At 36.9% G+C, this 14,892-nt stretch overlaps 1 protein-coding gene across 8 annotated transcripts in view; it reads right to left on the bottom strand.

Moving 5' to 3' along the window:
- NSD3 (nuclear receptor binding SET domain protein 3) overlaps positions 1 to 14,892 on the bottom strand; it is a 112,366-nt gene that overhangs the window by 49,352 nt on the left and 48,122 nt on the right. For all 8 annotated transcript variants that reach the window (XM_063726408.1, XM_024251003.3, XM_024251002.3 and 5 more), the window contains exons 5-8: positions 12,062 to 12,216; positions 10,009 to 10,524; positions 7,384 to 7,510; positions 1,721 to 1,821 (exon numbers count right to left, since the gene is read on the bottom strand). In XM_063726408.1, coding sequence (XP_063582478.1) covers positions 1,721 to 1,821; positions 7,384 to 7,510; positions 10,009 to 10,524; positions 12,062 to 12,216 — 899 coding nt within the window. The remainder of the gene's footprint in view (positions 1 to 1,720; positions 1,822 to 7,383; positions 7,511 to 10,008; positions 10,525 to 12,061; positions 12,217 to 14,892) is intronic.

The following is a 14,892-nucleotide window of genomic DNA, read 5'->3' on the forward strand; positions in this document are numbered from 1 at the left end:
CTCACGCCACTTTAAGACCCTTCCGCGCCTGCACTCACAGCTAAGTTGCTGGGAATCAGGACCCTCTCTGTAGAGAGTGCTACAGGGCTCCATACAGCTGGAAGCTCAATACTTTTGCTGCTAGTACAAACTTAAGAAAATAAGTTTGTGATATTGCAAAAGCACTTTCTTGAGTGTCTTATGAACAGTGTCTTGATCCTACATTAGGAGAGCGAGATCAGAAGTTATTCTGCCAATGTATATGTAAAACACGTGGTAATTTGAGGATTGAACCATTGGAATTAGAGAAAGGAGGCTGTTTGGAGGAGTTCCTGTTTAAGCTATAAATTGAATTTCATGTTTCTTTAAGATGTGGTGAAATATGAATGTTGAAACACATTTTGTAAATATTTAAGGATTGTTCTAAGCTTTTTAAAAAAATTTTTATTTTTTTTACAACAGGTAAAAAAACATACAACAGAAACGCTTTTATAAGATACAATTAGTAATACAAATATAAAATCTTCTAAACAATCACTGGTATTGTTCTACTACTAACTATAACACAGTGGCATTAACAATTTGTCCCACTTTTTGTACTCATTCTGCTTATTAGTTTTAAACTGACTGGTCACAGACTGAATTTGGGAACCAGCTGGCAAAATCACAACTTCATTTTGGTAATGAATACTATAGATTTTCAAGAGCTTAGAAAGATTTTTTGGAATATAATTTCCTAAGTATGAAATATGAAAGTTAATATGATAAATGAATGACAAATTAGTATACTATTTAAATTTTAGTTAAATATTCTGGAAAAACTGTTTCACTTGCTTGGTGATACCACAGAGCACCCACAAAGTTAGCTTTTAAATTTGGAAGTTTAAAATCATGAAGGAAATATTTTAAATAGAAAAGCTCACATTCTTCCATATTAAATGGTTTAAAAAATTTAAAACTTATTGGAACTAATTCTATTCAGAATTTGTTTTGTTTACTAGCAGGTGTTTAGGCTGTAAGAATGGATATTCTTTCACTAAAAAAATTAAGAAAAAAATCTGATTGTGAGTTTAATTTAAAGAAGAATGGCTTCTAAAATTTTATTTGAAAAGGTGATTTAAATGTATCTTACTACATTGATTATACTGGTTTAATACACTTCAGTCAAAATGCAACCCCTCCACACACCTTTTTTTACCTAAATATTATTTATCTGACAACCTGATATCAGGCGAATATTCCACTGGGAAAATAACATTCCAAAAAATCTGCGATATTAACAGAAAAAACAGATCATCTATGAATATCTGCTTCTTAAATATAAGAATATAAATTAAACTGATTTGTTTAAAAAATAAAAAACAATACATACCAGCAGCTTAAACCAAAAATCAAACTTAAAAAAAAAAAGGAACTCAATGATGGTTCCAAATAAAAATCATAAAAACATGAAATCATTTTGCTGATAACAGAAACTTCTAAATAAATGTGAAGGATTTTTTAAGTCTTGCACCACTGGCTTCCCATCTCCTGAAGCCTGTTTTCTGTGAAAATGCTTGAAGCAGAATCACAGGGATGGCTGTATTAAAACTGAGTACTGGAACCCACCAGGACAGAAGCGTAAGATAGTCCAGAAAGGAAACTCAGTGTGGGGGAAAGTTTCTCTTTCTTTTAAGACAGGAATGTAAGTCACAACATTTACAAATACAATGTTTTAACTCTCTACATGTAGGAAGCCAACCTGCTCCTTTTTGATCTTCTTCTTTGGCACAACCTCAGTGGATTTCTCTGATTCAGAACGAGTTCTAATTGATCTTCTCTGCTGCTTCTTTTCTACTGAGCCTAAGAAATGATTTAAACACACAAAAACTCACTTAAGGATACTTTGACATCTATGTAATTAAGATATGACCAAATTCCTTGCTTTTCTTACTCATTACTTTTGGAATTTTAATTAAAATCATTAAAAACTGCTAAACATTCAGGAACATATAAATTATTTAACAGATCCAATTGTAAAGGCTGATGAGCTGAGACTGGGATTCACAAAGGGTCCTAAATTATACAAATAAAGGGGGATTGGTTTTTTAAAAATTAAAAAGTCAAACTAAAACAGCAGACACATAGTTTAGTTTTAAAGGCACATAAACATCTTTAGGTAAATATAATTAGGGAATGAAGGGACTGAAGGATGCATAAAAATAACTTTATTATCCACCTGATGTTACAAATTATTGGTTCAAAATTCAATCAGTGTCACACAGTCTGTATTTTAACAAATGAGTGTAATTAATTCTATACATAAAATGGTTAGCAGTGCTTGTTGCACTTATATAAGTTTTGCTATTGTTATTAATAACAAAAGCAGGAAAAGCAGGGAAGGCAAAAAATGTGACCAAAACCTAATCATTAATTTGACTATCAAGGGATCTTTTATACTTTGGAAATAATTAGTCGTGGAAAACTAGTTGAAACAAATTATCAAGCTTTTTCATGTTAAATGGTAAAACAAACTATTAAGATTTTTAAAGAGTACAATTCTTTAAAAGCAAATTGAAGAAAACTCACATGGACCCCATTTTTGGAAAGGATAAAACTGAAATTGAAGAACACAACTTGAAAGAACACTGTCAGGAATGATTTCATTCTGTGAGCCTGAGGAGGAATGATACCTGCAGTGCAGCTGTTCTCCATGTTTTCAGTGCCTGGACCACCTACATATTCCTTCCTAAATCATAATCACCTCTCGCTTGCCATAGGAAGAAGCCACTAAGACCTATAAAATCAGATAGAAGCTCTATCTATAAAGCCTTTCATATAACCTCTATATTTCTGGTTTCATTGCTCTTGGCTATGTATAAATGACTTCCCTCACTTTAGTTCAAAGCCAAAATTAAGGATCCCACTACTTTGTTTTGTTTTTGGGAAGGAGCGGGTAGTTTGATAATAATATATTGTTTTGGAGCTGTGGTTAATCGATTCATAGTAATCACAAATAAAGGTGTTGGCTCCTTTCTTTACTCTCACTCTTCTCCTTACACTGATGAAAAGGTTTACTAAGACAACAGATATGCTACCCTCCCAGACCAACTTGAGGATCCCAGAGATCCATACTTTAGTATTAAAGTGTCATTATTCAAGTACTACTAGGAAGGGCAAAAATGAAAATGGAATTGCTTAAAAACAAACAAAAAAATATTTACTTGTATTGAGGGTAATATAATCACACCATGAAGAGCAGATGAGATTTGGTTTACTGTCTTATAGAGGATAAAGCAACATGATTTCTTAAAATTATTCTGAAAGTTACCCAAAGAACATATACATTTAAAACCATTGAAGAGTATTATGTTCATGTTCTAAGAAAGAGGAGGTGAGCATTTCTGGGTTTGGAAAATAACTTTGAAATCTAGTGTGAATACAAGTACAGTTCTTCAAACGACAAAAATGTGACAGTGCCAAACATTTTATATATCCCTGAAATTTACTAAGAAAAGGCTCAATAATTTCCTTAAGCCGTTAACACCAGCTGAGATGATGCAATTGGTTTCTGAAGGGTGAACAAGTCTCTATTTTGACTTTTCCACTACTGAAGTTATTTTCACAAAAAGCAAAATGGTCACTTAAAAAGACAAGGTATGCTTATCAACCACAGCTGTTAACCAAACTTCAAACAAGCTCAAAGCTTTAGAGCACCAGTCCCTAAATTAAGTTTTTTTTCTTTTCTTTTTTGAGACGGAGTCTCTCCCTGTCACCCAGGCTGGAGTGCAATGGCGCGATCTTGGCTCACCGCAACCTCCGCCTCCAGGGTTCAAACGATTCTCCTGCCTCAGCCTCCTGAGTAGCTGGGATTACATGCGCGCGCCACCATGCCCAGCTAATTTTTTTTTTTGTACCTTTGTAGAGACGGGGTTTCACCATGTTGGCCAGGCTGGTCTCAAACTCCTGACCTTGTGATCCGCCTGCCTTGGCCTCCCAAACTGCTGGGATTACAGGTGTGAGCCACCATGCCCGGCCCTAAATTAAATTTTCAATCTTAATTTACAACCTAAATTCTATGTTCCTGCTTAAGCAAAAAACAACACTGCCTTTTTCCAGATACAAAGAAGTATAACCTTCCACTTAAAAAAGAAAAAAAGGAAATATTCATAGCAGAAATTAAATCTTACAATGAAAATACTATATAAAAAGAAAATGTTCAGGCTGGGCACAGCGACTCATGCCTGTAATCCCAACACTTCAGGAGGGCAAGACAGGAGGATCGTTTGAGCCCAGGAGTTCGAGACCAGCCTGGGGAACAAGGTGAGACCCCCATCTCTACAAAAATAAAATAAAAATAAATTTAATAAAAATAAAATAAATTAGCATGGTGGCAGGCACTGGTAGTCTCAGCTACTCCAGCAGGCTGAGATAGGAGGATCTCTGGAGTCCAGGAGTTTAAGGTTACAGTGAGCTATGATCACACCACTGCACTTCAACTTGGGTGCAAGACCCTGTCTCAAAAAAAAAAAAGTTCAGTAATTTTGAGAGGAGGAAGAAAAACAAGCTCCATCCAAAATAAAACCATAATATTTGAGTTAAGATTAGTCTAATACAGGAAGAATTTACTTTCTCCTTAGGAAACCGCTGATTTCAAATAAAGATCCTCCTAGGTATCCCATTTAAATTCAGACAAATTACTAATCATTTAGTGTAAAGAGGTAACAAAACTGACATACCTAATTATGGAAAGTGGAGGCCAAAAGATTCTTTTAATATTCAAAGAAGGGAACAGTCTCAATTATGGCTAATGTGAAATCTTCTCAGTCCATCTACTCATTCTTTTGACATTGTAAGTTCATCTTTTTATAAAGTATTTTGAAATGATACAAGTTGCAAATGTAGTACTGGACTTTGCTATTCACTCCCTCCTTTCTTTAACTCAACTTTCCTTCCCAATTCCATATTGAAAAAGGCTGTTTAAAATGCCCCATCCAACATGTGCCCCATCTCCACTGGCATTACCTCTCCCTGTCCTGCAGCTCCCATTATTTTCTTTTTAAGAAAGCTAGCCCAAGTACTTTTGTGAACAGTGATTGTTTTTACTTTGCTATTATAATAATTAGAATCTTATTTAAATTTCCCTTACAAAAATATTTACACTTTATGCCACTCAGTCACAGGTTTGCCTGAGTTACTACTGATTCAAGATTACCACTTCAGGTCTTAAGACTTTGATCCATCCAGAAAATTACTTGGTCACTGTGATATTGTGATATGATAAGAAACACATATTTGATCTCTGCCCCTGGTTCCTGGCACAGAGCTCCTACTTGGAATTTCCTGCGTAATATAAGTGTTTTTTGCTCTAAAGAGGCAACTCTTGGTGGGTTCCTAGTTGGGGGCTGGTCACTAGAAAAACCAAGCTATGATTAGATGCTTTAAGCTCCACTCCCCATCTTCCGAGAAGGGGAGTGGGACTGAAGACTGAGTTAATAATTGATCATGCCTACATGATAAGCCTCCATAAAAATCCCTGAGCTACAGGGTTTGGAGAAATTCCAGGTTGCTGAACACATGAAGGTGCCTGTAGGGTGGCATGGCCAGAGAGGGCATGGAAGCTCTACAGCCCTTTCCATATACCTTGCCCTGTGCATCTCTTCCATCTGGCTGTTCATCTGTATCCTTTGCCATATCCTTTATCATGAACCAGTAAATGTAAAGAAAGGGCTTGTCTGAGTTCTGTGAGCTGCTCTAGCAAATGACTAAACCCAAGAAGGGGGTCATGAGAACCTCCAATTTATAGCTGGTCAGTCAGAAGTTCTGAAGCCCCAGACTTGCAACTGACATCTGAAGTGGGGGCAGTCTCATAGGGTTGAGCCCTTAACCTGAGGGATTGGACTCTAACACCAGGGAGATAGTGTGAGAATCAAATTGAATCATAGGACACCCAGCTGGTCAGTGTGGGAAAACAAACAAAAAAACCCATATATGGGTCTATAAGTATGTTCAGAAAATAGTTTAACTTTTTTTTTCTACTATAGTCGCTTCTTAGCTTCAAAACAAATTTTTAAAGAACAAAATGAAACTCCTTTCTCTTAAACTAAGATTCCAAATGAACAAGCTAGTTAATACTTAACTCTTTTCTTGATGGCTATATGAAGCAAGCAGTATTACAGAAATACTACTACTGATATAATACTGTTACATAAACCAAACTCACCAGACATTCAATTAAAACTCTAAAATCCTTAGTAAGTTAGTCGCAAAAAAATTATGTTGGCTGGGTGCAATGGCTCACGCCTATAATCCCAGCACATTGGGAGGCCAAGGCAGGTAGATCGCTTGAATCCAGGGGTTCGAGACCAGCCTGGGCAACATGGCAAAAAATACAAAAACTTAGCCAGGTATCATGGTGCACGCCTGTGGTCCCAGCTACCTAGGAGGCTGAGGTGAGAGGATCACCTGAGCCTGGGAGGTCGAGCCTGCAGTGAGCCATGATCGTACGCACCATTGTACTCCATTCTGCATGACAGAGTGAGACCCTGTCTCAAAAAAAAAAAGGCCAGACGTGGTGGCTCACGCCTGTAATCCCAGCACTTTGGGAGGCTGAGGCAGGCAGATCACAAGGTCAGGAGTTGGAGAATAGCCTGGCCAACATGGTGAAACTTTGTCTCTACTAAAAATACAAGAAGTAGCTGGGTGTGTTGGCATGCCCCTGTAATCCCAGCTACTCAGGAGGCTGAGGCAGGAGAATCGCTTGAACCTGGGAGGTGGAGGTTGCAGTGAACCGAGATTGAGCCACTGCACTCCAGCCTGAGTGGCAGAGAGAGACTCTGTCTCAGAAAAAAAAGTTGAACATTCCAAAGGCACAGTCTTACTGAATACAGTCACTTCTCCTTTAAGCAAGAATAACATGGCTTGATTTTCAATTCATGGTGTCTGCTAATCAGAAAACAGGTTACATTAGGACAATTAGGCTCTAGGCCCCTCAGCTACTAGTATCTAGCACACCTAGGAATAATGACAAGAGCTTTGGCATCAGCCAGTTTGTTTCCAACAGGGGTAAAGGAGGAAATGGTATGTGTGTGCTAACAGAGTGGGAAAAGTAAAGCTGTTATTATGCAAAGAGAGATAATCGATGGTGTATTTACTCAGATACATATAGATTTTTATAGCTATACACTGTTAATTATAGAACCCTATTATTTTAATTCTTGTACAAAAAATAACTTGCTATGAATAAAGTTCTCTAGCCCCTAACCCATTCTTTCCTATTAAAATAACTGCTTTTATATTTTGATTTTTAAATATAATTTACTTTTGATAACTAAGAGTTTCTTAGAAACACAGCTACCACATTATAGCAGAATAGAACAAGGATTTCTCAAAATGGACCTATATATATTCTTCACTCATACCAACCTGTAGAACCAGATGTTGCTTCAGGAGATGATACACTCTGCGTTGGCTTTTCATTTCTCTGGTTTGGTGTAGAAATTATAAGCCTGTCTTGCCCCCTGACACTTATTTCTGTTTTGTTACCAATTCCCTTTAAAATAAGGCAAAAGAAAAAACAACAAAACAGGTGATTACCAGGCAAGTGGCATCATGGGCTTATAAAGATGGCTTAAAATGATCATAATTTGCTTAAATTTTATATGGTCTTTGATTGCAATTAAGTTATCTTAGCCTTTATCAGAACAATTTGATTAAGTGATCAAGATACTTTTTTTAAAAATTAAAAACAATTTTTTTTTTTTGAGAAGTCTCCCTCTGTCGCCCAGGCTGGAGTGCATGGTGTGATCTTGGCTCACTGCAACCTCCACCACCTGGGTTCAAGTGATTCTCCTGCCTCAGCCTCCCCGAGTACCTGGGAATACAGATGCGTGCCACCATGCCCTGGTAATTTTTTTGTATTTTTAGTAGAGATGAGGTTTCACCATGTTGGCCAGGCTGGTCTCGAACTCTTGACCTCAGGTGATCTGCCCACCTTGGCCTCCCAAAGTGCTGGGATTACAGGCGTTAGCCACCGCACCCGGCCAAAAAAAAGTTTTTTTAAGATGGAATCTGGCTCTGTCACCCGGGCTGGAGTGCAGTGGCATGATCTTGGCTCACTGCAACCTCTGCCTCGCAGGTTCAAGTAATTCTCCTGCCTCAGCCTCCCGAGTAGCTGGGTCTACAGTCATGTGCTACCATGCCCAGCTAATTCCAAGATACATTTTAAAATGCACAATAAGATCACGTGAGGTAGAGTATTTGTCTAAGTCTAGGTGATAAATGTCACTAAAAAATACACCTGTATCACTCAATTTTCTATAAAAACAAAATATTTTCTGGTCTTTATACATATCACAGTAAGAGAACTCTAGTCATTTTCATTTGGTAAAGTGCTCTATTACACAGAAAAAAATGCCAATATGTCTTGAGACAAGAATATCCCTAGATACAGAAATATGTCACTCATGGTGACCAAAATGTGACCCAATAAGTAATCCAAAGCAGAAAGAAGGCAGGTATAATTAACTTAGGTCTCCTTTTAGGTATTTTTAATGCAATGGAATAGAAGTAAAGAAGTGATTTATAAACATATATGTATTTTTTTGGCCAGGCACTGTGGCTCCTGCCTGTAATCTCAACACTTTGGGAGACTGAGGCAGGAGAACAGCTAGAGGCCAGGAGTTCAAGACCTGCCTGGGCACCATAGTGAGACCCTGTCTCTACAAAAAATTTTTAAAAGGTCTGGCACAGTGGCTCATGACTGTAATCTCAGTGCTTTGGAAGGCCAAGGCAGAAGATCCCTTGGGGCTGCAGTGAGCTATGACTGACCACTGCACTCCAACCTGGGCCACAGAGTGAGACCTCATCTCTCAAAAAGGAAAAAAATAAATATAAATATATATAGAGCCTTCATTTTGAAAAGATCAGTTTTATCTTGAATTTCCTTTAAATAGCATTCTTTGGGGTGGTAGTGACAAAGTTTGACTTGTGCATCAGAAGCAGTAAAACTAGCTCCAAGAATAAAGCCAATCTGTACTCAAAAAAGATGCAACATACTCATTTGCTATTTGAAAAATGAAAAATATTCATTTGCTATCAAGAGAATCAAGTGGGGACTGCAATTCAAGTTTTTGCAGGTAGCTTGGCCTTAACTGAAGTCAGCTGAACCTATGGGCAGACCAGGTTAAAAGAGCACCCTTGACATTTCTCTAGGAAGATGTATTACTAATTAAGCATACCTGTGTTTAACTAATTAATCTGCATATGACTATATTAGGAAAAAAATAAGCATAGAATTCTTTAATACACATGAATGAAATGCAACTAAATCAAAATCACAAACTCAACACAGTGGGATGGGATGGGATGGTAGTGAAGAGGTACATGGAATAAATACCTACCAATATTATGGAAGAGTTTTAAAGTCTTCAAGCTAAAGTATAAGTGCCCTAAATGGAGGCCCAGGACAAACTGATGAAGGCACACAGTTTGTAGAGGCTGTTTTTACCCCATTACCCAAGTTATTGCCACAGCTAATTGTTACAGAACAAACACAGTTCTGGGATTCTCTGAAAGGCAGTTAGATATCCCAAGCCCATAAGAATCTAACAAAATTGCTGGTGGAACCAAACAGGTCAGCAGGTACAACTAATACAGTGGTTTTTATAACAAAGGTTAATTCATATAATTGACAAAAATGATTTTAATAAGAAGTATACTTTGCAACTAAGAAAAGCTAACTACACAAACTAGAAACAGGCAAAGTGCCCAGTTTTTTTCCATGACTTTAGGGAGCTAAGCTCAATTTTGGCTGCACAGCTCAAGACTAATCTACTACAGATGGGAAAATCACAAAAGAAGGGGGAAAAAAAGAAGAAAAACATAGCCTTTTTGCCTGTCTTTTTTGCCCACAGAGTACAATGACTGTATGTTTCAAATTCAGTGGGTAGAAAGGGTATTTAAATTATGCCAAGGTCATTGTTTTAAATGCCAAGGTTGACCGCTTTTAAAATACCAACCCCCAAAAAACTCCACAAAAAAAAGAGGTACCTTTGTTGAATAAACAAATTGATCGATAAATTTCCCATCCCCTGTAGCATTCTGAAGAGCAAACACTTGTTCAATTTTCACAACTGGAGACATGTTACACTTCTGCAAATCCAGGCTCCCTTTGTGCATCGTAATGGAAGCTGGTAAGGATTTCCTTGCTGCCGCAGTTTTCCAGGCTATTTTAACAGGAGGTGGCTCTTCCTCTTCCGCACTTGTGTGCCGCCTCTGGCTATGTCTCCGAATTTCAGTACTTGAGAGTGAGGAGGCCACCTCCCCTGCATTGGTCTGTTCTGGCTGAGTATTCAGCACAGATCTTGGTCGTCGGGTTTTTTTAACTTCGGTTTTGGAGGCAACATTCTTTTTTGCTTGGGATAAAGCCTCTTCAGGCTGTTTATCAATATAGATAAAAGTATACTGTTCTATTCTTTCTTCTCGAGTCATTTTCAGTGCTTTCTCTGCATGGGCAATGCCAATATCCCACTGAGCACGTTCTCTCTGAGGTCGGGGTTTCCGAATCTTTAAAAAAGATAGAGATTATCAGACATGCTTTACTCTAATAGGTACATTAAAATTGATATGTATTTCCCATGTGATCCTGTTATCTTTTCAGGTCTACATAAATATCTTCAGGTTCTTTGGTCAAACAAGTGGAATGTTCTGTCTCCATAATTCTGATAAATAGATATTCGATAACATGAGGATCTACTCTCTTTTATATCCTTCCTTTGCTGATCACTCTGCTGGACAAGGACCCCAAGAGGGAGACATCCTTCTCCTCTCATATACATAAAAAGCTAGTGATAATGAGGGAAAAGAGAACAATGATTACAGAAATGGTTATTTTCAGTGGCTAATAAAACACTAACATTAAAAATGATACCCTGAAACTCCCAATTCTCTCCCATATCAAGGGCAGAGGGCAAGTCAGGGGTGCTACAGAGATCACAACAAAGCTACTGGCAGAGTTTGAACCACAATGCATGCAGGGACAGAATGAAGTGAAAGGACAGAGCCTCAAGGAACAAATGAAAATTAACAAGACAAAGGAGAACAGGCATGGATGAGAAAAAAGGTAGACCTGAATTATAGTTTCCATAGGTCTCTAGGTCCAGAGTTGATCAGAAGGCTTTGGATTGGCAAGAGGGGTAAAAATACTTTGAATAAAGATGTGTGAGATGGCCAGAGCAATTAGGAATTATCCAGGTGGCTAGACTGATGTAGCCAGAAATTAGTTAATAAAACTATGAGATAGTATATGTCAAATACTGATATATAAATCTGTAAAATGTAAGTCTCATAAAATTAATCAAAATTATCTGTGATAAAATTAATTTTTCAAGTGTAAAAAATGACAAACTTCTGAATCATAAGAGACCCACACTAAAATTAGTTGAGTTTAAAATCTTAACCAGATTACCAAGAGTTCATGTCAAAATCCTAAAATATCTACCACCACATCAAATATATTTCCTGATTCCATCACATGTGTGATCTCGGTTGAACCAGTTACATAAGCTTTCTGTGCCTCAATTTCTTCATCTGTAAAAAGGGGAAATAATAGTATCTACCTCATATAGGTTGTTATGAATAAGTGAGTTAATATACGTAAAATGCTTAAAAGCATCCCTGTTTCACAATAGGCACTCACTAAATATTTTTAAAACTTTACTTTCATAAAACAATTTTGTTAAACAAGAATGAAAAGAAATTATGGAAACATGCTGAAATAGAAAAAAGAGTAAAAACCCCTGGCAAAAATCCACATTTCACTAGCATCTGGTACACTTATGCACATTAATGAAACTCACAATAGAATCCAATATTAAGCAGGTAGCTAAAGTTTTTAATAGTACTATACGTTGTTTATATGACATATAAAACTCATTGCTGTACTTACAAACTTATTAGTCATTTACCATTATGATTAAAACAGCTGAAAGGGGTTTAAAAAAAGGATTCTAATAATTATCTGAATTCAAGTATGAAAAATTCTTCTAAATTATTAAGTTCTTTAAAAACCATACTAGGTAAATAATATTAACATGTTAGTTACCTTTTGTTTCTCAGAGTGATTGCTGGCTTGTTTGGTTGCCTCAGCCAGTAATTCTTCATACTGTTTATGACCTTTATACTCCCGTACCCGTTTTTCATGAACCCACGCCCTCTCTGGCTGGTTGCTAAAAAACTGGACATGATATTCTCGGGCACCTGTAAGTAAAAATTCTTATTAACCATTTCAGAACATAAGCATTCACATCTACTTTGCCAAAAATGGGAATCTAACCCAAGTTCCTCAGTATTACTCCCACTAAAACTTGTATGTTTGGATGGTCCAAAGATATGTTCCAATACCCACCAGTTATAGAACTAATAGCTACTGTAAAAATCACCACAAATAATTGATTGCACCACTGCACTCCAGCCTGGGTGACAGAGCAAGACTCTTGTCTCAAAACAAAACAAAACAAAACAACATTCTTCTCATTAACTTTTTAACAAAATAGTCATTTTTCATAAAAATGTAATTAATGATAGCATGTAAGGAGTTCTTGTTGTTAGAGACATGGTCTCACTCTATGGCCCAGGCCGGACTGCAGTGGCATGATCTTAGCTCACTGCAGCCTCAAACTCCTGGGCTCAGGCAATCCTGTGCCTTAGCCTCTTGAGCAGGTAAGACCACAGGCATATGCCATCATGCTCAGTTAATTAATAAATTTTTTTGTTGCTTTTTTTGTAGAGATGGGAGTCTTACTATGTTGCCCAGGCTGGTCTCAAACGCTTGGCCTGAAGTGACCCTCCTGCCTCAGCCTCCCAAAGTGCTGAGATTACAGGCATGAGCCACTGGCCCCAGCCTATGATAGGTTCTTATTTTTAAATAAATTAATAAATATTTTGAAATTTTCTCAGCTTTAATTTCTTTTTTTCTTTAAACTGAGATGGGGTCTTGCTATGTTGCCCAGGCTGGTCTTGAACTCCTGGGCTCAAGCAATCCTCTTGCCTCAGCCTCCCAAAGTGTTAGAATTACAGGCGTGAGCCACTGTACCTGCATCTCAGCTTTAATTTCTAAATTTAAATAACATTAGCTATAACCCACGTAAACAAAAGCCTTTTCGAGTCCTCAAGTTTTAGGAGTAAAAGGGGTCCTGGGACCACAACATCTGAGAACTGCTGATTAAGGGCAATGCTACTCTGAAATTGGTTTGACAAACAAGCCAGTCTGTGACAAAGTAAGTACAGAAGTTGAGTAAGCATTGAGAAGCTCTGACAGCAATTTGACATTGTTATGATATCTAGACACATGATCAAGAATCTTGCACTAGGTGTTTTTTCAGGGGAAGGGCATTCTTTTTTTTTAAATAATTCACTTTGGTTGTATTTTACAGAGGTATTAGTCCATAGTAGGCTAGACATTTGAAAAAAGTAAAAAAAAACTGATCTTTTGCCAAAAATAGTCTGAAAAATACTGTTCTAGAGAAAAAGTATTAGGTCAATGGAGAAATGCAGGAACTGATCTTTTCAGAGAACCCAAAGTAATTAGGAAGAAAAAGGCAACAGCGGACTCAGATTTCCCTATCATCTCATCTGAGAATAAAGACCCAAGCACAAATCTAATTATAATTAGTCAAAGAAAATTTATCTGAAATCCAAAGGGTTTTTTGGGAGAAAAATAGAAATATAACCTAAATTAATAAGTGAATTTCAAGGACAGGGTAGTGGGTACAGGTATTCAGATTAAAAAAACATAGTACATAATGCTTCCAAACATCAGAGTTATTTCTTCAGATATAAACAGATAATCCCAAAGGACTTAACATAAAAGCTGAAATTTATAGATAACACAATTTCACTTTAATCTGTATTTTCAACTTCTTCCCCCATTAAATCATTTACTAGAGAGGAAACAAGACAAACATTTTGCCTATTTGTTAGTACTTTGTTTCCTGATACCTGGAAAACTAAGAAATAAGACTGAAATAAGAAGCTACAGACCTGAAAAGTCAAGAAACAAGCACATCTGTCTCTGACTGAAGAGCTAAATTTTTAATGAGTCCTAAATAATAAAATACAACTTAAAATAGAATTGTGATCCAAACATCTTTCAACATGCTCTTACAAATAATTATTACATCTTTATGTGTGAAAAACTGTTAAGTACATTTTCCAATGCCAAGAATCTAATAAAAACACTGACTAATAACAATATGGAAACCAGTGATTACTATATATGATTAAGACAAATTTTACAAAGTTGCTTAGATAGAAAGCAACACAGGAGATTCACTCATTTCTCCGGGTATCTCCCATGTATACATGCAGTATATGTGCTATTAAAAAAATAATGATCAGCATAAAATGCTTAATAGGCATCATGTGTGGAACATAATTAACAAAAATTTTAGGCTGTGTTTTTTGGTTTTCAGAAAAACTGTCAGAAAACTACTGCATTTAAAACTATACTATATAGCCATAAATGGAATATTATTTGGCAATAAAAAGGAATAAAGCACTGATACCATGCTAAAACATGGATGAACCTCAAAAACATTATGGTAAGTGAATGAAGCCAGATGAATAGGTAAGTCTACAGAGACAGAAAGTAGTTACTGGCTGCTTAGCGGGTAGGAATGAGGGTGACTGCTAATGGATACAGGATTTTTTGGGGTTGATGAACATGTTCTAAAATAGATTGTGGTGATGGTTGCATAACTCTGTGAATGTACAGATTTTTAAATCAATGAATTGTATATTTTAAAAGGGTGAATTGGCCAGGAGCAGTGGCTCACGCCTTTAATCCCAGCACTTTGGGAGGCCGAGGTGGGCAGATCACAAGGTCAGGAGTTTGAGACCAGCCTGGCCAACATAGTGAAACCCCATTTCTACTAA

The sequence above is a fragment of the Pongo abelii genome, chromosome 7 (assembly GCF_028885655.2).
Source record: "Pongo abelii isolate AG06213 chromosome 7, NHGRI_mPonAbe1-v2.0_pri, whole genome shotgun sequence".
In the NCBI taxonomy this organism is placed as follows: domain Eukaryota; kingdom Metazoa; phylum Chordata; class Mammalia; order Primates; family Hominidae; genus Pongo; species Pongo abelii.